General features: G+C 44.2%; 1 protein-coding gene across 1 annotated transcript in view; it reads right to left on the bottom strand.

Moving 5' to 3' along the window:
* The window catches only part of KCNJ6 (potassium inwardly rectifying channel subfamily J member 6), a 283,179-nt gene that overhangs the window by 191,929 nt on the left and 64,617 nt on the right, over positions 1–26,633 (bottom strand). Inside the window, exon 2 of the mRNA XM_027128021.1 lies at positions 14,995–15,046. Coding sequence (XP_026983822.1) covers positions 14,995–15,019 — 25 coding nt within the window. The 5' untranslated portion in view covers positions 15,020–15,046. The remainder of the gene's footprint in view (positions 1–14,994; positions 15,047–26,633) is intronic.

Below are 26,633 nucleotides of genomic sequence, written 5' to 3'. Positions count from 1 at the left end.
TACTTTCTTTTTCCTTGTCATTTTCTTACTTTTCCTAATTGTATTGTATATGGCTATAGGAAGATTCCAGACAACTGGGTCTGGTTAATCAACTAGAAAATTCTACTCCATTGATAGAGTCTGTATCTTCCATCTTATCCAGCAAAAGAGCAGACACACAGCAACTACCTAAGAAATGTTGAATGACAGAGCTTTGCTGTAATCATACTGCGTTAGGATTATATTATCAAATTATCAAATTATATTATCAAATCAAAAAGATTTCTTTAGGCAAGCAGAAGTCAGGAGCAGCCAGAGATGTGATTTCGTATCTGAGTCAATGAGAGGATTCAAACTGGGGAGGAGAATCAGCTCACAGGAACTTGTCACACCTCTTTGTTAAAAAAAGCATTGCAGGGCTTCCCTGGTGGCTCAGTGGTTGAGAATCCGCCTGCCAATGCAGGGGACACCGGTTCGAGCCCTGGTCCGGGAAGATCCCACGTGCCGCGGAGCAACTAGGCTCATGTGCCACAACTACTGAGCCCACGAGCCACAACTACTGAAGCCGGTGTGCCTAGAGCCCGTGCTCCGCAACAAGAAAAACCGCCACAGTGAGAAGGCCTCGTACCACAACTACTGAAGCCAGTGGGCCTAGAGCCCGTGCACTGCAACGAGGAGTAGCCCCCGCTCACCACAACTAGAGAAAGCTCGCACACAGCAACGAAGACCTAACACAGCCAAAAATAAATAAATAAAATTTATGTTTTTTAAAAAAGCATTGCATTCACAGTGTTTCAAAGGAGACCTTCTGAACTGAACTGCAACTTGCAGCTACCGTTCTGGATGAGCCAGTTGCCCGGAAGTTGCCCCTTCGAGAGACAGCTGTAAGAACCATCGGGATGCACGTGGAAGATGACAAGTCCCTCGTTACATAAGGTCTGGGCGTTGGGGAGTAGCCCCCAGACACCATTTGACAATAAAGAATGTGTCAGGATATGGCAGTGACCCCACTCCTTGTGGGTGGGGAAGGCGGTGTCCCCAGGTGCCCAATTCTGTCCCCTCAGCCCCACTCAGCATCCAGCGTCCCTGGACCAGCTCCCGGGCTCCTACAACCTGGGAACTCTCATTTCTGAAAACCCGCACAGCTCTGTGCTCCATAGCCTCTAACTGATGTCTGGCTATTGTTTTATGTGGGGGATTTTCTGTCCAGACAATCTTCTTAATTGTGTTTTCCTTCTCAGCACAGAGAAGAATATTTTGCTGACAATATGCTTGAAATGAGAAGATGCCTTCTTTCCTTTGGGTGTTGGGGTCCATGGTTTTGCTGGAGGTGGTGCCTGTGGACCAGTGAGAGGGGATTTCTTAAAGAACTTTAAATCTACATAACTTCATTTCTCTTTTATAAGGATTTCAATCTCACCACCCATCTTAGGTTCAGTGAAAGACAGCTGCTCTTTCTTGCAGCCACAGAGCCAAGCCGTTTCTAACAAACATTTAGAGTGTGTCTTATATGACAGCACAATTTGCTTTAGTGGAACTGACATCTAAAAGGGGCCTTTATACAAAATAGTACATATTTTTGTTCTGGTCAACTTAGAGGGTCAGTAAGTATCAGAATATTTCAAAATTCCCAGTTAGTAAATCCCCTAGATCTTCTAGATCTCAGATCTTTTCTTAATCTCCCATTTAGCACCTTTATAATCATATAACTCTTAGACAAATATAATTCTGAGGAAACTTGTCATTAGACCAACATCCCCCCTTGTGTTCATTTCTTAGGCCCTCCACTACAGACTACCCAATCCTGGGTGGCTCACAACTGCAGAAATTTGTTCTCTCCCAATTCTGGAGGTGAGCAGTCTGAGACAAGGTGTCAGCAGGACCACACTCCCTCTTCCTTGCCTCTTCCACTTTCTGGGGGCTGCTAGCAGTCCTTGGTTTGTGGCTGCATCCTTCCAATCTTCAAGGCCAGAATCTTCAAATCTCTCTGCTCTGTCTTCACTTTGCCACCTCTGCTCTACATATGTGATTGCTTTTAGGGTCCACCTGGATAATGCAGGATAATCTCCCCAAGTCAAGTTCCTTAACTTGATTCCATTTGCAAAGATCTCTCCGCCTTTTATCTCCATATGAGGTAACATTTACAGGTTCCAGGGATTAGGATGTGGTTCTCTTGTGGAGCCCAGTTTTTCACTCTATTAAAGAAGTTAAGCAGACTTCTTTCCTGCAGAGCATCTTAAAGCCGTTACTACACTAATAGGCAGTGGGAATCTCAAGGGGAGAGGCAAGTACCCCCTACAAGAGTTGAATCACCAACACCACAAAAATTAGTCTGAGGATGTCATGGGACTAATGGCCCTAGGAATAAACTTCAGAAAATGTTTGGCTTTAGGATAACTTAGAAACTTCTTCTCCAGCATTAAGGACCCCATCCACCATTCCTAGATTTCTCTCTTACTATTTTCCTACTTAAAATGTCCAGCTTTAGTCAATGAGTCCTGATCATTGTTCTCCAAATACACCTGTGCTCTCCTGCCTCCACTTTCTCCTAAGATAATGACCACCCACCTCATCTTGACCCCCAAGCTCCCTGCCACCCCCTAATCAGAAGCACTGTCACCCCTTCACCTCCTCGGTAAAACCCTGTCCGTTCTCGAAGGCCCAGCTTTCTCAAATTCTTCCTGGTTCTTCCAAGAAGGAGTCTCTCCCTTTTTAAATCTCACCTTTAGTGTTGAGATACCCCAGGGTCAATAATAATTAAGTACAGAAATGTCCAAATCTTTACTTTTTAGTTTTACAACCAGCAGATTCAAGGTTATCCCTATAATGACCTTGTGGTCTTTCCAATATGGAAAGACAGGGAGGTGAACTACAGCGTAATCTTGACTTTTCTCTAGGAAATGGGTTGTTGTGAGTTGAACTTCATTTGATTTTAAGTCTTGGTTAAAAAAAAAAAGGTGAGGTCTGTAGGTCCTCACTTACTTGGAATTTTATCATCTACTTCCTTAAAACAGGACAAGAGTTAGTTTGTTGTCCGAAGTTGTGTTAAATTTTTAATGTCAGCCTTAGGGTCCTGACTCTTGTTTTATAATTTATCACCCCTCCCCCACACTCTCCATGCCTGCTGGTAAGTACTTATTGATTACTTGGTTAATTATTTGTGATGGACTCACCCTTGATTTATTAAAAAAAATTAGATTAAAAAATTGTACGCAAGGAAGAATCCTGCATTTTGAGGAATGCAATGCTTGGCTTATTCAAAGTCTTATTCCTTCCTTCCTTGATGGTCGTGGAGCAACATGAACAAGTCTGGCAGGAGAAAATGGAGAGAAAACCTTTTCCATGGGAGGCTCTGAGACATGCATCTGACACCTACCTTTTCATTAAAGCCGTGGGGGAAAAATGTGCATCTTACACGGGAATGAGAACATTCTGGCTTAAAAAAAATCCAGACTTTTTTCTTCCTATCCATTTTCCTATGAGAGCATCCTTTTTGAAAATGTGTGCTGGAAAAAAGGACTGCAAAGCCGTGTGCCTGCAAGTTAGGGACCCAGCAACGTGGAGGAGATAGTAATTTGGGGAAGGGTATTATTTAGAAGTCAGAACACGATCACCATGGGGCACCTTTCTTTGATTTAGTTGCACGTTTACTCCTAGGTGAGAGCCAGAGCCATAATCTGAATTAAATATCTACTAAGAAAGCATCCCTAGCAACCCAGCAGGGAGTGATGTTTGGTTTGGCTTTGACTTCAGGAAATCCAAAGCCAGGTTTATCTCTCTTAATTCTGTGAACTGGACTGTGTGTGAATCTGGGGAGCAAACATCATCAATATCACATCTGTTGCAGGAGAGAGCATATGATATTGGGAGGAAAGGGTCTGTATACCGAGCTGAAAGGATTACAGTATTTAGCAATGAAACCCACAATGAGACTCTTTGGCAAGGATGAAAGTCCAAGTATAAGGTGAAATATTACTTGTCAGAACAAAGGTACAACAGGTAAAAACCACCACATATTAAAATCCCTAAGGTAGCTGAAATCAGTCAACAAGAATTTTTTAGTACCTAATGCCAACTCATAAGATCATACGGCCAGGCCACAGCCCTTGGACCTTTAAGAGAGTTGGGTATAGTACAAGGTAACAAAACACCACAATATGAATAGTTTTATAATGGGCTTGAGAATAGTGAGTAAAGTGAGGTGTGGGGATCATAAGAAGGTTCATTTTTGTTTTTGAGGGCCTGATAGGGGACAATTGCTATGCTCAATGCTTTGCATGCATTATATATTATGTGATTATACGAATATATATGTTTATTAGCTTTCAATCATATCTGTTAGCTTATGCATGTATATACATATTCAAATGCAATTATTTATACAAGCTTATATGGATAAGTATATATATTAGCTTATATATACATATCTATTACCTTTATACACATTATCAAAACAATGCCAGGTGGCTGTTATGCTCCATCGCAGGAACTCGGAGAAGAAGGGTTAAGTAATTCATGGGTGGGCTCACAGCTAGGAGGTGGCTGAGTGGCAGTCAGACCCTGGGAAGACCATGCTGACTGAAGATGCTCTCCCTAGAAGGACGACTGCATGCCAGAGATGTCTTGCTAACTGTGTAGAAACCTTTATGAATGCAGTTCTGGGCTGCAGAGCAATTCTCTGAGTCAATATTTAAACATCAAGACACACCCCCCTCCACCTCCCACCTCCCTTCCTCTTAACGCCTTTGAGCCTGAAATTGTAATGTCTTGTGAGAGATTAAATCAAAGCAGAAAAGTGCACGAGAAATGTAGGCAGTGATGTTGTTACTGCCGAACACCCCCCCACCAGCTCTTTCCTCTCGGTGAAGCCGAGACTTGGTGAAATCTGGGAAGTGACTCCCTCCCACCAGGTGACATCCGCTGTCAGCCTGTCTTCCCCAGCGCCAGGAGACAGGTGCTTCCCCGGCAGGCCTCCCCTCTCCAGGGGAGAGGCAGAGGGAGCCGCGGGGAGCCCAGGGGCTGTCCCAGCTCACACACTTGTCCCCAGGAGGAAGAGTAGGGTGGGGAAGGGGGAGGGGGCAACAGCCTAGCACCAGGGGACAAGCGGGTGACAGATGAGTGATGACAAAGTCTCTGAAGGGCCTCATTCCCTTTTGCTGGGGAGTATCAATGAGGCCAAGAGGGCGGCACAGGTAAAAAAGCAAATTCCTCCACCCAGATGTTCAGGAGTCCAGGTCTGCCCTCAGGTTTGGGCAGCGTCTCTCCCCTGCCTGTGCTGTCCTCTTGGGAGCCTGGGCTTTAGAGTTCAGTGTTCCTGCTGTTCCCTCAGTTCCTGCTGATCTGAGGCTCACATCTCAAATGCCTTATATTAAGCTAAGCGCTTCCTGTACACACACCTGCTCACATCCTCCAGCTCTGGGTTGGCCACACTTGCTCGCCCTGTAGGCCATTGGCTCCCCTGCCCTCTGGCCTTCCTCATGGCCACACCTCTGCGCAGGGGACCCTTCTCTCTGCAACCTGAGGGCACAGAGGGACGCCTGAGATGCTGAGTTCCCACTCTTTGCCCTGATGAAACTTGTTGACGGCAGAAACGTGGAGAAGGGGGTTTGGCGGTTGATGTGAGGAGGGGAAGGAATGGGGAGCAGTGGGAGGAAGGAGGGGAGGGATCGAGAGATGGTGGCAGGTGGAGGGAGGGTGGAGCGGGCCCTGGGAGCAGGTGGCAGTGTGTGGGAGGGGTGAGGGGAAGGACAGAGAGCCGGGGCAGCATTAGGTGGGGGACAGGGAAGGGGAGTGGAGGAAGTGGGAGGTGAGGGAGTTTAAAAATGCATTTGTTCGGGCTTCCCTGGTGGTGCAGTGGTTGAGAGTCCGCCTGCCGATGCAGGGGACACGGGTTCATGTCCCGGTCCGGGAAGATCCCACATGCCGCGGAGCGGCTGGGTCCGTGAGCCATGGCCGCTGAGCCTGTGTGTCTGGAGCCTGTGCTCCGCAACAGGAGAGGCCACAACAGTGAGAGTCCCGCGTACCGCGGAAAAAAAAAAAAAAAAGCATTTGTTTATTCTTTTCCTTTGGGCTGGAGCAAAGACAAGGGGGGAGCTGGACCCCCAATTGGGGGGACTCGGCACTTGGGTCCCGAGGGGGCATTACAGCTCCTCCACAGCCCTGGGGTGTCACCTACGCACTCCCGTGGGCTTGGCAAAGAGGGCCTGGGGAGCACGGCCTGCTGCTGAGATGTGTGTGGATGGTGGGGGGGTGGTGATGGAGACAGAGACTTTTGGTTGCTCGTGGCCCCAGTGGATGGTAGTGGCAGCCTGGCTAGGGCGACTGTCTCCACGTTGCCAACCTGGGCTGGTGGTGTGGTGACTCGTGCCTTGAACATCTGCTTTGTGTGCCACGACCTTCTGTAAAAAGAGTGGAAACTGAAGGAGGACCAGAGTCCTTGCGATCCCCAATGAGAGAGGGAGACACTCCAGTGAAATGCCAACGGCACTGGTGCCTTCTGAGATCAGGGCACATGGAAACCAGTGAAGAAGGGCCGAGTGGATGCAGCTGCCCCCGAGCCGGGCTTCCCACCATCAACAGCTCGGAAAGGCAAAGTGAGAGAGAAAAATTGTTATTGCCAGAGCTAATGGGCAGGTCCTGCAAATTGCTGTTTTGGAAAGAATGATACCCCTCCCAGCTTCTGGGAGAAAGGAGGTCTCCAACTTCTCTCCCCAAGCACCTTCCACCTCCCCTATTTCTGTTAATCCCAGGAGCTGTGGTGTTTCCAACTCTCCTCTTGGACATTATCATGCTGGGAAAATCCCTTTATCCTTCTAAGCTTCATCCAATGGCTGCATCAATAAAATAGAAATACCCTTGACTTGATGGTCCCCAAAGCCAGGTGGCCGAGAGAGATGGATTCTCTCGGTGGTCACCAAGAGTGGCTCAGGTTTCCATCTCTGCATTACTCAAGTAGAGGCTGTAGCAGGGAGTGATACTGGAGACCGAAACCTCGGGAGGATCTGCAATTGACTAGAAAGTCCCACTATTGCTGCATAAGAAGAAAGGACTGGTTCTTCCTGGTTTATCTAGAGCAGTGATTCCCAGTCTCTCAATGGGGAGTGACCTGCCCTGCAGAACAAATTTAGTAATGTCTGAAGACATGGATTGTGACAAGTGGGGGAAGGTGCTACTGGCATCTAGTGAGTTGAAGTCAAGGGTGCCATTAAACATCCTTCAATACACACAGCTTCACAATGAAGAATTATCCAGATCTGAATGCCAATGGTGCCCAAGGCAAGAAATGCAGTCTAGATCTTCCTAGGGCCCAAGAGAAGTTGTCGGTGTCAGAGATGAGTTTCTCACCAACCAAGTCACAAACATTCATCAGAAGGTGAGGGTGAAAGTGATCTCCAAAAATCTTAAAGGAAGGAAAATGAACTTGAGAAAACAGATTTTCTCCATTTCCATTTTCACGAAGCACAGTAATAATCTGTACAAATGTAAGGCACCCTAAGCTGAAATTTACTCACTTAGTTTGCTGCTTTGAACACTGCTGTGTGTTTCTACCAGTCAAATCCTTTAAATTACATGCGCGTTCTGGAGATGGCAAGGAAGGAAGCGTCATTCTTATTTGGAGAAGGCTGTTGTCGGGGGAGCCTCAGAAAGGAGGCAGCAGATGGAAACCAAAGGAGCAAGGAAGTCCTCACACTGAGGGACATGGGAGGGAGGAAAAAGGGGGACCAGGCAGGGCATGAAGCCCATCCCCATGGAGATGGCATCTGGGGCCATTAAGCGGCATGAAGACTACGATCCTTTTCAGGTCCTCTGAACTCAAGCTAGAATCTCTGATTCCAACTGAACAGGCCCGTAATCTCAAGCAGAAAGTGATTATCCTTGAATTTAAAAGATATATTCCAGTAAGGAAAGTACATGCCTCTTAGTAAAAAAATAACAGCTTTTTAGAGGAGCACAAGCAGGGAAGAGGCTGCTGGATCTCTCTCTTCTGCTTTGGATCAAAGGAAGCATTTCTGCCTAATGGTGGGACTGAAATGATATATTGTGAAGGGACTCAACGTATCATACAATAAAATCTTCTGCATCCATCTGCGTTCTGCTGCCCCTCCACGCTGGTTTCTCTGGGCATCCACTCTTGTGCCCCCCTCCCCGTGTCCTGCAGGTAACCCAGGAAAGAAGATACAGAAAGGAGGATGCTCTGGTCAGCGTTGCTAGTTGAGGTGGCAGAGCCAATCTGGCGAGTGTGGGCAGCCAGGATGGATAAGGGATAAGACGAGGCTTCCAGAGTCACGGGAGAGTGAGAGACTCAGCCTGGAGAACCTATTCCCAGAAGCACATGGCAGAGCTGCTGGGAAGGGCAGGGGCTGCTTGTCTGCACCTGTGCTGGCACCCAGCCCCGTGGCCCATCTGCATCAACTCACCTGCAGGATGGAGGGCGACACGGTCTCAGGCTGGGAGATGCAAAAGGAAGGGAGGTGGGAAACTACCAAAGGAGAGTCTGGAGGAGATGCTGGGTGGCCAGAGCAACAGGTGCCCTCTGTTGAGGAGGAAGGCACATGAGAAGGGAGACTTGACAGGAGAGAGAAGATTGAGACAGCAAGGAGGGTCAAGGGTACACTGCCAGGGAGAGCTGACAGTGATGGGGCATGTGGGGAGGGGTTTAAGAAGACCTGAAACCTCCCTTTTCCAGGAACGCGAGGGAGCGATGCTTCCCTGTGCGGCTGTCACAGAGGAGTTCATTTAGATAATAATCACAAGTAACAAAGTGACGATTTAAACTGTGTAAGGGCAAGAACTAGTGCTCGAGAGCAATGGGTTTGTCTTTAAGTCATGTTACTCTTTTCTCTTAGGGGGTGCCTTTTTGAAGTTTTATTAAATCTTTTATTACGAGTAATTGTATCCAAAACAAAAATAAATGCAGATAATAAAGAAGAGTATAAAATACAGAGTAAAAGGTCTTCCTACCCACTTCCAATCATCAGAGGAAATGCTGTCAACAGCATCTGGTTTTAGTTTTCCTAGCGATTAGCATGAATTTAATGAACTAGATTTACACCTTTATTTTCTAAAAATTTCACTGCTCTTATAACCCATGGTGTCCTCTTTCTTGTATTCTTTTCTCTTTCTTGAAGTTTTATTTTTTTTTAAAGGATGCTTTCTGATTGTAATATGCCTGTATTCTTTCCTCCCACTTACCTATCAGCTGGGTATGAATTTTTGGGTGGAAAATCATTTCCCTCAGAATTTGAATTTAGTATTCTGTTGTCTTTTTTTTTATTTTTTAATTGAAGCAGAGTTGATGTATAATATTATATAAATTACAGGTGAACAATACAGTGCTTCACAATTTTTAAAGGTTATGGGGAATAGAGCAGGTATTTTATAATAACTATAAATGGAGTATAACCTTTAAAAATCAAGTCGTGTGACTTTTGAGATGATGCTGTGACTACCTGTGTGAGGGTGAGCCTGAGAGACAGATTCCCATATTTAAAGTGTCTGAGTTTTATCAGGAGGGAGAAGATACATTTTAAAAAGCACCATCTGGTGGGCTTGATGTAGCCTTAGTCCCTGAGGATAGAGGGCCATTTCGCGCCCTAATGACCTCATGCAAAGAATAGCTCTGCCCTGTCCTAAATATCCTCCATTGCCCTATACTCCCAATCCAGCTGTGGGGTCTCTTACCAGCCATGAACAGAAGCCAAAGTCTGGGTACCCACATCTGCCTGGACCCGTGACATCTTCCTTTCACCCAAGAGGGCGTAGAGCAGGGCACTGGCAATGGTGTGTTTGAGAGGGTAGGTGGGCATTTCCGCATGGGGATAAGGAGCTTTCAGTACCCAGCAAGGGGGACAGGCCCCATGGGTTTAATACCAAAGGGAACGGTGTCTCTCTTCTCCCACTGTCAGGAACCCTAATGCTTTGGGACAAATGTGCTCCTGTGGAGAATCCTGATGCCTGCTTTCCTGGCTCCTGGCCTTGGTGGTTCCAAGTTGAGCTTCCTCTTCTTAGGGGGATGGTTCTGGAGCAGTGGTGGTGGCCATTCCTGCCCTTGTGGATTATTCTGGTTTCCCCTGGGCCCATCCTGGCTCTTTGGCCTCAGCCCCCTGCCTCACCTTTCCTGTCTTAGCTTTTCTGTGGGTCTTAAGTGCCTCCCCATCATCCACAGGATAAAACAGAAGCTGCAGACTAGTCCTTTTATGACCTGACTCTTGCCTATGTGCCCAGCCATCGGCTGTCTCCCCCGCCTGCCCTCGCTTCCCCACGCTGGGTCCTGGGTCCTCGGTCAGGGCACTCATGTTCTCACTGGCTGCCTGGTGAAACCTGTGTAACCTTTGGGTGCCTTTATGATGCCCACGCATGCCAGCATGCACCTTCAGCTACAGTGCTTACCAGGTGGCTTCTGCAAGACCCTGATTCTCTGTGCTGTAGTCTCCCACCCCTTCACCCCCAAACGCTGCACATGGTGTGGGCCAGGACCCCATTTCCTTATCCTTCAAGGACTTAACACAATGCTGGTGTGATAATAGCAGCTCCGTGAGGAGAGGATAAATGATTAAAAAACCACTGTGCTTTAATGAAGCTAATTTAATATGAGGTGATTGTAATTGGTTCTCACTCTTCATTTCATTTGACACTAGAACATTTCAAGTCTGGGTTAAATTTGAACAATTACTTTAATCGTAGGAGGAGGAATTCCCTCTACATTAATGCAGACCGCCAAGACCTCTAAGTGCCTCACGAAACAGGCCCGTGGCTCCGGGCGGTGGGATGAACCAGCGTCCCCTCACTTCTGTCCTGGCCAGGAAAGGACCACCCTGAAGCTACTCAGGTTACAGTGGCCACTCTGCTCTTTATTTGAGGAGGAGGATGAGTAACTGTTTCCTGTGCAGATGTGTTACGGTTGTGATAACCACAGGGTTAACTGAGGGGACAACCTGGGTAGAATGATCCGTGGGGAGGACCAGAAGGGCTCCTCTGGGGCTCACGTGCCCGAGAGAGGCTGGCGGATGGTGACAGAAAGCAACAGAAGTCAACTCTTCCCGTCATGATTCAGAGTGAGCCACGGCTGGCCCTGCGCACTGTCTCCTGCTGCAGGGATGCACTGGATACCTGTGACTGATGTGGAGAAAGAGGCAGAAGTGGGACTCCAAGAATGCTTGCGGAGCACTGGGGGTGGGGCTCAGGAAGGGGCTCTGAAACTTGCAGAAGGCATGGGGGCCAAGCATCCCCACCTGTCCTGCCCTTGCAACTTCATCACTAAGACAGACATTTGATTGTAATCCACACTATTAATGGACCCCTGTGGTGTCTGACAGGTTCCCAGGTGTGGGGGGATACATCAGCAGGTGACAACCATGAAGAGAATTACTTGCAGAAATCTATGTAAGAACAACCTACAAAGGTACTCTGTACAGATCACGATCCCGGAGCCCCAGGCTATTTGCGTGCTTCTCAACACCTGCAATTTGTCACCATCTGACTTAGATTCGAGTGGCCCGGACAGAGCCTGACAGCCTCAACGTCACCTCTAAGGGCAGCACAGTGTGGGATTTGGTTTCCTTGTTTGGGTCACTGTGTGCCTACTTATGGACAAGGTTGGGAGTCTCCACTTGGGTCAGGCTTTCAGCTTGGTTTCCGTTAGTGCGTGGGTAGTAAAATCCTGGCTACTGACCGGCAAGTTCAGAGTAACTTCCTCTAGTGTGGGGTTTTCCGCCGTCCCATTTGGAACAGGGTTTCTGATGGATGAAGTATGAGAATATCCTTTTCTAAGATGCTAACAGAGATTAAAATGTCAAAGGGCAATGGTAAAAAAACAATAGGCTTTGAAACGTTCAATGACCACAGCCAATGAATGCAAGTGTGTAGTTTATGAATTTTAGATCCCCTGAGCCTCCTGGTCAATATCTGTCCTTGCCTCCTTTCTCTTTGCCTTCTCATCTTCTCTTTGCCCATGATTTTGTCTCTTTCCTCCTTAATAGCGCCTTCTCTGGATCTTTAAAATGTTTATTATTTATTTATTTATTTATTTTTATTTCCTGGCCATGTCTTACGGTATATGGGATTTTAGTTCCCCAAACAGGGATCAAACCCATGCCCCCTGCATTGGAAGCTTGGAGTCTTAACCACTGGACCACCAGGGATGTCCTCGGGTCTTTTTTATACATATGTTTCCCCCTGTATTTTTCTCATGTGCATTTTCTTATATTTCATCTTTTTTTCTTCCTTTCTCTGTTTTTTCTTCCTTATCATGACCCTCCTCACTTCAGCAATGTGGCAAATATATTTTGAAGTCTTATCATGTATTTATTAAATAAAGTTGTTTTTCCTTAAACATTTGAAAACCTGTTAATATTTTTGCGTCCCTTGCTTGCCCTTTAAAAAAATGATGAATGCTATTGTTTCTGACGTGGTTGATAAATGGCACGTGATAGAAAGAAATACTCCTCACCCTGCTCTAGAAGATGAAGAAGATACCCCATCCCCATGATGGTACTTGCATAGCCATCAAAAGCATTTGGACCCCTATGGTGATTGGAGATGAATTGCTCTCTAGTCTAGTTAGACAGAGAGATATTCTAGTAACCAGATGGTTTTTGCTTGGCAGTTTAACAAGCAGAGTGTTTACTGGCTCTGAAAACTCATTCAGTGCACTGTGTCCTAGGCATTGGTGGTTCTGTTTTTGTCCGTTTTCTCTGGTGGCCATGGATTTGATGTTCCCATCACATTTATTGTGCAGTTCTTAAAAGAATGTTAATTCTTTGCTTAGCCCACTGATAGGCTCTCCTTCGATAATTAGGTATTTATTTCCTTGCAGGTTTCCTATGTAGAATAAATGTATAGTTGTATATAATGTTATTCAGGAATTTAATTTTGATGAACTATTTGTTAGTGTTGACCATGTGATTAACTTTCATAGTGAGCACCTTGAAAAGTAGGAGTATGTCATATATTTTATAATTTTTTTTTTTATCTTTGTCAGGATCACTGGACTGGAATGTTGGGTATGATTCCAAGGTCTGTTTTCAAACTTTAAATTTCCTTTGTGCATTGAGCTTATCTATGTGATCTTTTCTTTTCTTCTTCTTCTTCTATTTTTTTTTTTTAAGACAGAGCAAGTTAGAAGAATGGCCATGCCCTTTCATCTACCGAAGGGTTTGGAATTCAATTTTGGCAGAATTCTCTTAAGCCAGTGGATGCATAGGTGAAAATCCTTAGAACCATCGCAGAGGCAAACATGAAACTGAAAATCAACACATCAGGGAGGGTCCAGGGAGGGGCTTTTATTTAAATGCATCTGGATCCAATAGATATAGAAAAATTAAAATACCTTTATCAGAAATATTGACCAGTAGATCTCTTATAGTGCCCTAAATGGTTTATAATTCAGTTAGGTGAGTTAAAAAAATATTCACTGAACTAGAGATCAAATTCTAACAGGAGACTCACGGTAAAACCTGTTAGCATCACAACTCACACAAGACACTATTTGATTTAATGCACCATACACCCCAGACTCCACTCATGGAAAAGGATGCTAGATTCCAAGCCGTTGATCTTTCTAGCGTTCAGAGAATCTGTGAGTCTTTTTTGTGTTGGCGACTTCGGACTTAGAGATTAGGACTAAGTCTGTGAAAGTGCTGTGGATTATGAATTACTTGATGTGTCCCAATCTCGCTCCATATTTTGACAGCATAGGCATGTCAGTTTCATAGTGGTTCTGGTACCCTCACTATTTCATTCCAGGTCTGAGAAGAACACCTTCTATGACTCAAGGGCCTTTCCCTGACAGAGAACCAGTTTGGTGTTCTTCAAACCAAGTGGCAAATCCTTGGAACATTTTTCCATCTGCAAAGCTAGAGGTAGAGAGAAGGGTGGAACGGAGTGAGGTCAGGGAGTGACCCAGAAAGGAGAGCAGAAGAGAGACGTGGGAGCACCTTGCCCTTCCCTTAGTCCCTGTGAGCTGCCATTTCCATCGTGAAATTAGCATGTGTTCAAGACATATGAAATTAGGCAGAGGTTTTGGGTCAGGAATTAAAGAAATGCAATGTACAGAACCTTGTAACATTACCTTTTCTTGGAAGGCGGGGTACCTTTGGAGATAAGGGCTCATTGACTGGGCTGCAGGAGAACACCTGTATTTAACAGTCTCACGATTTGAGGAATAGTAGAAAGAGAAGACAGGGGCCAGTTAAATTTGTGCAAGATCCATGGCTAATTTTGCAGGCCAATTTTAAGTAGGTGTTTATGGCCCTAATGACAATGGAGAAATGTTTACAAGCTTCCCTTGTCACTTTAGATGTGAAATCCATCACTAGGAAAATGTACCTTTGCAAAGGAAAAAAGTCTGCATTGTCTATTTATTTCATATCCACATGGTCTTTAACAGTTAAACGTCAACACAGGAAATTGCATTTCTCAGTTTGCAGGAGGATTTATTATAATTAATTTTTCTTTTCTCTTCAAAACGCTTTGTGTATCCTGTTTACTTGGCTTAAGAGTTTAGAGCATTATACCACTGACAGACTCGAAACCTAAATCACTGCAAGCTGCTTACATCTCAAGTTCTCCATCTTTTAACGGTTCTCTCTGAAATTCCAAAACAGCACCTAACAAGTCTAACAACAAGAAGCCATTCTTTCCTCTCTTTAGATTATCCAGCCTATGGAATATCTGTGCATAAAACTTCAGCTTTAGACTTTGTCTAAACCTCTTAAAAATCAGTTTAAAATTATTGTGGGTCCCAATACCCAACACAGTGCTACAAATAAAATTCATTTTAACTCTTTAGCTCCATAATGTTGGGGGAAAATTTCAGCACAGAATTGGACACCATGAGAGATGAATTTTGAAAAACACATAATGTAACATTAACACAATATGATCTGTGTTAAATAGACCTTGGCTATCACAAGAGTGAAAGACAAATCAGATAATCACAAGGGGACGTGTTTTTTGCAAGATTTTGTCGTTTTCCATTCAAAACCAAAAATGAAGAATAAATTTCAAGTTACTTACTCATGGATTCTGTCAACTTGGCCATCGTTGAAATCTCCTCTTTGTGCTTTTCCTGGAGGTGATAAGAAAAGATAATTATGTACAAAGCACATCTTAAATATGAGTCAACACAATGGGTCTGTAACAACAGCTCTCTCTTTCTCTCTCTCTCCCTTTCTCTTATGTTAGAATTTGGTCACCAATGATGAAATGAATTTTAAAATCTCACATTATTGCTATATGATCAGTCAGTCACTGAAAACAGATTTTTAGAATCCTAAAAACCTTGCCAGTGCTCTTGGAAATGACTGTCTGTCACATTGATCTTGGATATGTATAATTGGTGACACATGACCAGTTTTCAAAACCTCCTTGACACTGGAGTTTTGATATCCATATGCCAGTCTTTTGCTCTCTATTTTCTCCTGTTGAAGCATTTTTGGAGCTGGTATTTTTGTAGTCATTTGGTCTCATTTTTTCCTAAAAGTTAAATAGATTTTGTACATTTTTCTTTGTCTTACTTTTTTGAATTCCTGGAGTTTTTTGAAAGTCATCATTTTTGATGGGTTTATGACCTTATCTGTTTTGGGCTGAAAACATTTTGTTTCAACTGGGATGTAGGCTATAACCCACTGAGTCTGAGAGCGAGAATGATACATACATAAATTGAATCTGTCCTAATTAGAAGATTACTTCAGAGCTATTAAGAATAATGGTCATCTCTTCTGAAAGTTCTCTTCAATTTCTTTAATTTCCTTAGGCTCCTAACATGTGTAGTAACTGAAACATTGGCTGCTATGATTTTACTTTTTTTTACAGCCTTATTTTTTTTCTGATGATGAAACTAACACATGCTCATTATTTAAAAATGCAGAAAATATTGAAAAATTATAAATCAGAAAATATAGTTCTCTCATGATGCCACCCCACAGAGAAAACCACTGTAATGTTTTGGTGAAAATCTTTCTATTACCATTTCTATACCTGTAAATATATACAGATATGGAAATATAATCCCCTTTTTATAAATATAAATATCTATACTATACATACGATGTTGTAAGCTACTGTCACTTAACTCCGTATCATACATCTTTTATGTCAATAAAGGTAGAATACATCATCATTTTTTAGTGACTGCATAGCATTCATCATGAATTACACCATAATTTCCTCAACCAGATTCCACTGAATTTGCTTCAGATTGTCACTATTGTATAAAACGCTGTGATGAGCATCCTTGAACTCACATATTTGTGCCCTTGTCCTATCAACACTGAGGATAAATATCAGAGTTAGGTATGATTTGGTTAAAAAGTATGACTATTAAGAATTTTGACACGTATTGCTCAATTGTCCCCCACAAACTTTGGCTCTGACAGTGTTCAAAAACATTTGTTCCTGTATATTCTTGCCAACTTGCCAGTGGCTTTAGCACTCCTCCTCAATCTTTGCCAAACTGATAAGCAAAAAGTGGTATCTTGTGCTTTTATACTGTCATTTTTCTTTCTCCGACCTTCTGTTTACGAACGACAGTAGCATGCTTTCACATGGAGTAGGTATGTCATTGACTCTGTTGTGTAGCTGTCCCCTAGCTCCTGTGCCATCAACACTCTGGTTCTTAGAAGCCAAAGGTGGCATTTATCTTCCCCCGTGGCCACAGTTTAGTGTTGAGTTCTTCATAGCTGCTTGGCTAGCGCTAGAGTCAACGTGTCATGGCTTGGGTGTGGAAGTACAATCAGCATCATTATTCATTCTTCTAGAGCCACCATCCCCAAACTAAAAGGGTCTGTGTTGAGTGTCAATAAACAACTTTGAACACCACAAGTACACTTGACTTGCACAAGCCCTGCAATAATGCAGTGAAACCAGGGCACTGCCTCTTACTTAAACTAATAATTGCCCTTGAGGACAGAAGAAGCTAAGAAACCATAATCTACCACCCTACTGTGGTGGCATTAACCTATGATGTTTAGCCTGCCACGTGGTTTATTTCAAGATGTAAAGGAAAAGCACAGCTACTGGAGAGGCTAAGAGCGTTGGGTGGCAGAGACAAGACCGGCAGAGAGGAACATCTCACAGCAACGCGGGTTCACAGGTGCGTGCACAAGGCTGCTTCAAAGACAAGTCTACCCTGGTGGTTGATGGTAATTCACGCGTAGATGCAACTCCATGGTGAGAACTCAGTGAAATTCATCCTTGACCTGTAGGAAACTTGTTCTGTCTCCACTTGCTCTGTCCTTGACTCTCCACCTCACCTCTTAGCCTAGTTCTGCTGCTGGTTTGGCCTCTCTAGTTACACCATCTCTCCTTGTATCCTGGTCTATGATTTGCTTTCCCTTTGTTCCCTGTGCTCCATCAAGTCTTACTCTGGATCACTCACCTCTTCAGCTTGGTCCTCTTCTAATGGCCCCAGTGGTGACAGTCCCCAAACCACAGGCACCCAGATTCCAGGCATTATATTCTCACAAAGCTCTGTCATTTGTCTGTCTTCTTGTGTGTGTATCACTGTGTTATCTCTTATGACCCAGGGACCCCACCACCTTTTGTACTCCAGTCTTGCTGGTGGATGTTCCTTGCAGCTATTTTTATCCAGATGTGTTGGATATCCTGGAGAAATCAAATACTGCCTGTGTCAGCATTTTCCTCTTCCCTGTGCCAGATGGAAACTTCTGACATTGAGAGGGGAGGGGCCCTTAAAAGTCCTAAATTTAGCTCTCCCAGTTTGACTCATCTATGGCATAACTTATGGTGGAAATCATGACATATGTTTCTGTGTAAGTGGTTTAGTCATTCGAGGAGATGCCTTTAAACTCCTTATGTCCTTCCCTCATTATCGGAAAGTTGAGGTTTGCAATTACATGACATGTATACTCGATAAAGGATTTACATTTCATTCACGCAAATTCTCCTCCTTTTTCTAAAGCCAAGAGCTTCCTCCAAAGTAAAATTCCTGGTTATGGGATTTACAAATACTGGAAGAGATTTGGAATGATAGCATGTTAAACCTAGAAGAGAATCTTTTAAGGAATGTCGAGTCCAACTCCACAGTGATGCACTTGATGAAACTGAAGCCCATGCCAAGAAAGGAATTTCCACCAAGCTGGTCTCTTCTCCTTGTCAACCTCTACTCCCCGAGAACCTCAAGGTCTACCATATAGGGATATATTGTAACAAGAGTCCTTATACAACAATCCTGGTGCTGTGTTGGAGTTTCTCAGATTTGCCTTCTCTGTGTTCTTTCTTGGAGCAGTCTCATTCACAACAGTGGCTCCAATATCCACAAATGGCTGATGGCTTCCAAATTTGTACATCCAGCTCTGACCTCTACATTGAAATATCGTCTACTGGACAGCACCACACAGCTGTCTAGTGCATGTTTCAAAGCAATGTGTTCGAGGTTACTCTCTATTCCCACACACTTTCCACCAGCAACCCTCAGCCCCTCACACCTGGGCGATTTCTTCCATTCTCTGTCTTTGGTTTATGGGATCACAACCCACATTATACCTAAGCCAGAAATCTGGGAACTCCCCACCTCCCTTTTCTTCCTCACCCCCGATATTTCACTTAGCTTAAATTTGACCTCCCTTCACTGCCGTCTCTTAAAGGGAATGTTGATATTGCTTCCCTGTGTCTCCAGCCTTACCTGCAACACTGAAGGTTTATCTTGAAACAATCCTGGGGGATCTGTCTAAAATGCAGGTTTGACCCAGGCACCCCTGCTTGAAATATGTCAGTTCTTCTCTAGCAAGTAAGCATGCAATCCTTGTCTTTTAACCAGGGCAGGCTGCCTAGATGGTTCTGTCTTTATCTGTCACACCCTAGTTGTAGGTACTTTCCTGCCTTGGCAATTACCCAATTTCCATTTCCTCCTTGTGCTCCCAAATTTATCCCTAAGAACTTCCCTGGGTACCAGTAAATCTCTGCAGTTTTCCCCTACTCCTCCTGATCATCTTTTCTGAGTTTTGTTTCTAAGCATGCTCATATGTGATCATGTATCACTGCATAATTTATTATTTGTGTAAGGGATTCTGAGACCTTTGGAAAAGTCAAGTCCACCTCCCATAGCCTCTTCCAGAGGCTCCCATTGGCACAACCATCATGGTGGGAGGAAGTGTGTGGTAGACCAGAAGTCTCTGCCATGGAAACACCCTAGGATCCTGAGCAAGGCCACATTTTGGCCACAGTTTCCTGGTCTGTTCATTTCAGACATGGTTTGCTGTTTGCTGAGGTGCCCCTAGAAGTAGTCAGCTATGTGAAGAGGGCATCTGTACATGCTTAGCTGGGAGAGAGTGTGAGTAGTGGCAATATTTTAAGATGAAAAAGACAGATATGTTTGCTTTGAGTCCTTAAGAAATATCTTTGCTCTGGGAGCCAAAGGCTTTGATAGTTGACATAATCAACTGGTTTACTCATTGTAAAATTAAAACGATACAGGAATCTTACTGTCTTGGAGAAAAGAGCCTATTTGGTCTGAAATTTTATTGTTCTTATTTACTGTGTCTGTGCTGCTTGGATGTTCTTACTATTTTGAGAATGTGAGTGAGTGAGAAGTATAGAGGTTGGGGACTTTAAAAGGTTTTTGTGTTGGTTTTACTTCCTATCCACTTACTATATTAACCTCTGGAAGCTTCAGTTTGCTTATCTCTAAAGTGGGGATAAGTAGTATCTATCTGTGTTTCTTCATTCACAGGCCCATTGTAAAGAGCAAATGAGAAAATGTGTATTAATGCACCCAAGTACTATATCTGTGTGTGTGTGTGTGTGTGTGTGTGTGTGTGTGTGTGTGTGTGTGTGAGATCATTATTCCCTTTGGCTACCATGTGGGGGTCAAGGGTTATAGTCTGTTCTTGCTATTAGAGGGCAAATACTGACCTCTGGCATTTGTACCAAATACAACAGAGCAATTTTCCCTGAAACTAATAAGACCCAAGGCTGCCTACTTTCCAGGAGACCACTCATCATAAGTGTCAACAGCTGGTGGCCATGCACCCCACACCCCCATTTCCAACACCCTCCACCAGAACACAAGTTTCCAGAACCTTGGCACACTTCTTGAAAGAGCTGGGTTCTTTTGCTCTAAAAGGAATTCCATTTACAACTGTGTTGTCATACATTTAATGGAATAACAGAAACATCTAGAGTTTGGGGGAATCACGATGACATGTTTGAGCAAGCTATGTCCACAGATGCTGAGAAAAATCCCGATTGTCTTGTTGGAACCATACCAGACTCCTTGGGGAGAGTATTGACCCTCAGGGCCAGTGGGTATTTAATTTTCTTACTGTATGACTGTGTTCTCTCTACCATACCTGGGAATATAAATAAAAGCTCAGCAGTTTGCTTGGGACGTGTGTTGTGTGTGTGGAGATTTATACCCATACTTCAGTTTCAGTTAAGGTGAATGTGTCTCTCTACTGGAACCATGCCAGATACATACTTCTCTCTGTCTGAAATGACAGACGGGTTTTTAATGAGGGCAATTATAACAGAGTTTGGCTGTAGCTCAAAGCTACGACTAAGACGCTGTGTGTGTATTGGGTGGGGGGGTGGATTCATGAATGCCAAGTTTTAGAGAGGGTGGAGGAGGGGATTTTCTGCTGCACGGGGCTCCCTTGCACACAGAGGGCAGCAGTTGGCGCAGCTGAGTGAGGTCTGCGGGTTGAACAGTGCGACTGCATTGCTTTCTGGAACCCAGAAGTAGGCTTTTAAGGATGAGGGGGAAACTCGTCATAGTTGATATATTTCAAACCAGTCATATTTGCATTTTGGATATTTTTATCTCTCTAAAAATGTGTGCTTATATTCATCAGAAAACTGTGATTTTTTTTAAGTTACAACCACTTAAAGGAACATTTATATAAAGTGGGAAATGATAATGTTATTTTATGAGTTTGTATCCTCACTGGACCTCACCTCCAGGTTAAAACAGGGGCCACAAATCTCCCACCTTATTCTTAGGTTTCTCAATAAACGTGCCAGCTGTGGTCTCCATCCACAGCTTCCCTTTTCCACTTTCCTGACATGATGCCATAGCAGGTCACCGGAGAACTGATTTAAAAGGGAAATGTCCCCTTCCTCAGGTAACCAATCAAGTAAGTGTTCTTATAATGTGGTACCACATATTGCCTTGAGTTGCTACAGAAAAATATCGGTCAGAGGATTTAAGAACCACTAATTAGCTTTTTTTGCCTAATAAAAAACTCATGGAAATGAGTAGTCAGCATGCAGCTATGGTTTGGGACAATAAAATAGTAATCCCTCACATTTATTTCACATTTATTACACCCTGGCACTATGTTAAGTGCATTGCTAGACTATCTCATTTAATTTCCACCATGACCCTATGAAATAAATGCTATTACCCCCAACTTTGGGGATGGAGAAATTGAGGCACAGAGAGGTTCAGCAAACTGCCCTTGGTCACAGAGCTGGGAAGGAGTGGAGTTGAATGTCAAACACAGAAGTTCTGACTCATGGAACCAGAGTTAGAGGAAGAGCTTCACTGTGTCAAGAAGGGTCAAAGTGGGAATTCCCTGGCAGTCCAGTGGTTTGGACGTTGCCCTTTCACTGCCAAGGGCCTGAGTTCAACCCCTGGTCGGGAAACTAAGATCTTGCAAGCCTCACAGAGTGGCCAAAAAAAAAGGGGGGTGGGGTCTAAGAGTGATGTGGGGAGGGGAGACACGAGGCAGAATATTCCAGGTGGAAGAACAGAGGTGGGGAAACTTGGTACCCGAGGAAGAGCAGATCGCAGGTAGACTGAGGCCGAGAGAAAGAAGAGTAGCAGAGGGCTAGCTTAGAAAACTAGGGTGTAAGCTGTAGAGGACCAAGGGGAGCAGGCTGAGTCGCTCAGGAGGGAGACCGGGGCTAGAGTTGGGGTGATGTGTGAAGGTGTGGGAGGAGGAGGCTGGTGCCAAGGCCTGGACCTTGGGGAAACCCAGAGAGCCCCCTCTTAGCAGCCAAGGGACAAGGGATTTGAGGAATTAAGAACTTGTCCATTAGCGTGTGGTACAATTTTACATGGGACAGTTAGTTTTTATCCTTGATTTACTCAGTGAAATGCTCCTAGGGTGATCTAAAGATAGAATTTGTGGTAAAAAAAATTTGTAGGGGCGTGTTTGAAGGAGGAGGTGAAATTCATACTGGGCAGGCCACACAGGAGGCTCTTGGAGATATGGCCTCCTCTGCGTAAGGTGAGAGCCTCTGTCTCCCCTAGACACCCTTTCTAAGGTCCCTTGTATACAGGTCACCCTGCGGGGTTCCCTAGGATGCATCGCTGCAGCCATGTTGACCAGACTAGGGAGGGTTCTACTGCATGGAGCCGTTAGGATGTCTTACAAAAATAAATTAAATGAATTCAAGGTTGTGCTTGGACTCATATCCTCTCAATTCCCCTATGCCCTTAGTCTTAGGTGGGAGGAGAGGATTTGGAACATCACCCTGGGTTCTTTCTTGGAAGTATGCTGAGCACATGAACGTCTTTCGAGAGGGACAGGTTGTGGGGCTAAGGGTTAGAAGCTGCTGGATCACATGGCTGCAGAATTTCTCCAAACCTCTGTGTGTGTCCTCCCCTGCTGGAAACCCCGTGGGCTACACTCTAGACTTCCTGCATCGACGTCCCAGCAATGTTTTGTGAATGCCCAATATTCCAAGGTTTCTTGGAATACTGATGAGTGACTCATTCCTCCTTTCCTAGAGCTCCTGGACATATCATAAAATATAAGACAGGCATTAGCACCCACCTCATATCAAGAGGTTTCCTTTAAAGAGAATACTGAGCCAGCCTGCAGAGAGGAACCGAGAAGACCTGGACAGCTGAAACACACAGACAACATTCTCGTTGCCACCAACTCAGGTAGGCACTCCTGTCCCAGGACGCACCTGTGCTAGGTTCACTCCAACTTCCCAGGACTCAACTGTGAGGTACTGAATCTTGGAAGCAGCCTGGAATTCTCTCTTGGTCTCATTTCACTCAATCTATTGCCTCCCTTCTGGGACAGCATCTCTCCGAGGCTCTTGTCACCTCCAGAGCTATCTTCCAGGAATCCTAGCCCTTACAGTGGCCGATACCTCTCCCATTCACTTTCATCAGAGGCATCAGCTTTGCTAAACCATCTCTGTTCACAAGCGGAAAGGGAGAAGTTTCCATAATTATTTCCTTTCTTTTCCTTTCAGCCACCATACAAGTTCTGAGCCCAGTGAGTCCTCTAATTGCTGCTCTGCACTCCCAACTCTGCCCCATTTGGTGGTAAGTCAGGACACTTCCCTTGGAGACCTGGCTTCCACCTACCTCTCCAGGCCCAATCCCCATCACTCCTTGCTTCTAAACTATGTTCCAGTCAAATGAGCCCCTTTTGGTACCAGAACACATTGCATTGCTCCATCCCTCCTCCCATCTTCTTTGCCTGCGCACTTAACTCCCACTTGTCTTCGAGGATCCGTTCAGATTTGACCTCTTGTTTGACATTGTACCCAGCTACCCGTTTTTTAGTGACTGTTCTCTCTGTACCCCAGCACCTGCACATACTTCTGTCACAGGGCTTCTCCTTCTCAGAGCCATGACTTCCAGAGACAACAATGATGATAACTTCAGGAACAACTGGAAAACTGAAAGGAATTCATCCTTTGGTTTCCAAAGAAGAGAAAGCAAAATCCCCAAACAAAACTAAAGAATGAATAGAATGGAACAGGATAGAAAGCCCAGAGATAAACCCACGAACATATGGTCACCTTATCTTTGATAAAGGAGGCAAGAACATACAGTGGAGAAAAGATAGCCTCCTCAATAAGTGGTGCTGGGAAAACTGGACAGGTACATGTAAAAGAATGAAATTAGAACACTCCCTTTCACCATGCACAAAAATAAACTCAAAATGGATTAAAGACCTAAATGTAAGGCCAGACAACATCAAACCCTTAGAGGAAAACATAGGCAGAAACTCTATGATATAAATCACAGCAAGATCCTTTTTGACCCACCTCATAGAGAAAAGGAAATAAAAACAAAAATAAACAAATGGGACCTAATGAAACTTAAAAGCTTTTGCACAGCAAGGGAAACCATAAACAAGACCAAAAGACAACCCTCAGAATGGGAGAAAATGTTTGCATATGAAGCAACTGACAAAGGATTAATCTCCAAAATTTACAAGCAGCTCATGCAGCTCAGTAACAAACAACCCAATCCAAAAATGGGCAGAAGACCTAAATAGATATTTCTCCAAAGAAGATATACAGATTGCCAACAGACACATGAAAGAATGCTCAACATCATTAATCATTAGAGAAATGCAAATCAAAACTACAGTGAGATATCATCTCACACTGGTCAGAATGGCCATCAAAAAATCTACAAACAATAAGTGCTGGAGAGGGTGTGGAGAAAAGGGAACCGTCTTGCACTGTTGATGGGAATGTAAATTGATACAGCCACTATGGAGAACAGTATGGAAGTTCCTTAAAAAACTAAAAATAGAACTACCATACAACCCAGCAATCCCACTCCTGGGCATATACCCTGAGAAAAACCATAATTCAAAAAGAGTCATGTACCAAAATGTTCATTGCAGCTCTATTTACAATAGCCAGGACATGGAAGCAACCGAAGTGTCCATCAACAGATGAATAGATAAAGAAGATGTGGCACATATATACAATGGAATATTACTCTGCCATAAAAAAGAACAAAACTGAGTTATTTGTAGTGAGGTGGATGGACCTAGAGACTGGCATACAGAGTGAGGTAAGTCGGAAAGAGAAAAACAAATACTAACAAATGCTAACACATACATATGGAATCTAAAAAAAAAATGGTCATGAAGAACCTAGCGGCAAGACGGGAATAAAGATGCATACCAACTAGAGAATGGACTTGAGGATATGGGGAGGGGGAAGGGTAAGCTGGGGCAAAGTGAGAGAGTGGCATGGACATATATACACTACCAAACGTAAAATAGATAGCTAGTGGGAAGCAGCCGCATAGCACAGGGAGATCACCTCGGTGCTTTGTGACCACCTAGAGGTGTGGGATAGGGAGGGTGGGAGGGAGGGAGATGCAAGAGGGAAGAGATATGGGGACATATGTATATGTATAACTGATTCACTTTGTTATAAAGCAGAAACTAGCACACCATTGTAAAGCAATTATACTCCAACAAAGATGTTAAAAAAAAGTAAAATAAATTTCTGTTGTTTAAAAAAAAAAAAAAAGAATGACTAGAATGAATAAGGTTTCCTTGAGCAGTTGTGAGTTTCCTGGCATGGGATGCTGAGTCATCGTTTGTCCAGAAAGCTTCAGAAGGATTTCTGCTCCAGGAAGTGGTGCAATAGAATGACCTGTAAGAGCCCTTCTAAAATTGTTTCAAAGGGGAAAAAAATCCTTAATTTCTTTTGCTTTTGTTTGTATGGAGTTGTTTTTGTTATCTGATCAGAGGTGGGTGATAGGGGTGGTGGTGGAGGTGAAGTGGGAGAAATGACAGGAACAGACTGGAAAAACAACTGGTCACTGGTTACTCTGCCATGTAAGGGATGTTTAGAAAAATTCGCCTCACCCAGCAGGTTGAATCCTCTTTTAAAGACTTGCTCAAGTCCAATGGTGAGATACATATGGTCCCTAGAATGTCTTACGTTTGGCTGATGACTGAATGTTGTATTGGGGAGCCCTGTACAAAGGTACTGTGGCAGCTTTCCAGACCCATTTCCCAGAGAAAACAATTTTTCTCCAGTTTCCAGTTTACCCAGATAAAACAGTTGCTCAGAGTTCACGACTTCCCTGCCTTTTAACTTCTACCTATAGTTTCCATTGGCAGGAATGAGATAGCTTCCTTCGCTAGGGCTGTGCCATGTTGCCAGGAGGCAATTTGCCGTGTTCTCCCTCAAGAACTGGCTGGGTTGTAGTGAAGGTCAAGGGATTCATTCATTCATCCATCCATCCATTCATGCATTCATTTATGCTCAGTTTTGTGAGGTACAATCACGAACAGCCTCTGGGAGGGCCATGATCAAGTTTCTTGAAAGGAGATTAATTCAGTGGTGAAACTTAGGACTAGGCTGCCCAATACTGGATAACCCATGTGGAAATTCCCCAGTGATATGGGGAGCCCAGTGGAGTATAGTAATAGTTCCTTCCCAAGCCAGGCCACTCTTGGGCACTGTTGGTGTCCAGGGAAGTGGTGTGGATGCTTCTTTTCAAAACAGACACCATCCCTGCTGGACTGGGTCTTAGGGGAGCCAAATGGGTAGCTGAGAGCCCCAGGTATTGGAGTCACCAGGAGTCAGCCTGTTACTTATGCATGTGTGAGAAAGGATGCAGGGGACAAGGAGATGCAATACTTCAATCTCTCATCTGTGTCAATACTAAGATACTAAGTCGGAGGAATATTTTAAAAATGTTATTTTGCAAAATGCAATTTCATAACCAAATGTGACATTTACAGGGCTGGAGAATGGAGGAACATTTACTGACAAAAATCATATCATTTTCTTGTGCTTCTTGCCCATTTTCAGCTTGGACTTCTGTTTGGGCAGAGGAGGGAAAGGAGAGATGGTAACTCCTTCATTAGGTACCTCATGGCTGATTGTAGGCAGCATACATCTCTGAGAAGAAAGGAAAACAAGAAAACACCACTCCTTTATCCTTTGTCTTTTGTTCTTTGTCC

This window comes from Aethalodelphis obliquidens, unplaced genomic scaffold (genome assembly GCF_003676395.1).
Source record: "Aethalodelphis obliquidens isolate GAN/ISIS:26980383/991018 unplaced genomic scaffold, ASM367639v1 scaffold1, whole genome shotgun sequence".
NCBI classification, from domain to species: Eukaryota; Metazoa; Chordata; class Mammalia; order Artiodactyla; family Delphinidae; genus Aethalodelphis; species Aethalodelphis obliquidens.
The sequence above is the reverse complement of the archived record's forward strand: the minus strand, read 5'-3'. Positions and strand labels throughout refer to the sequence as shown.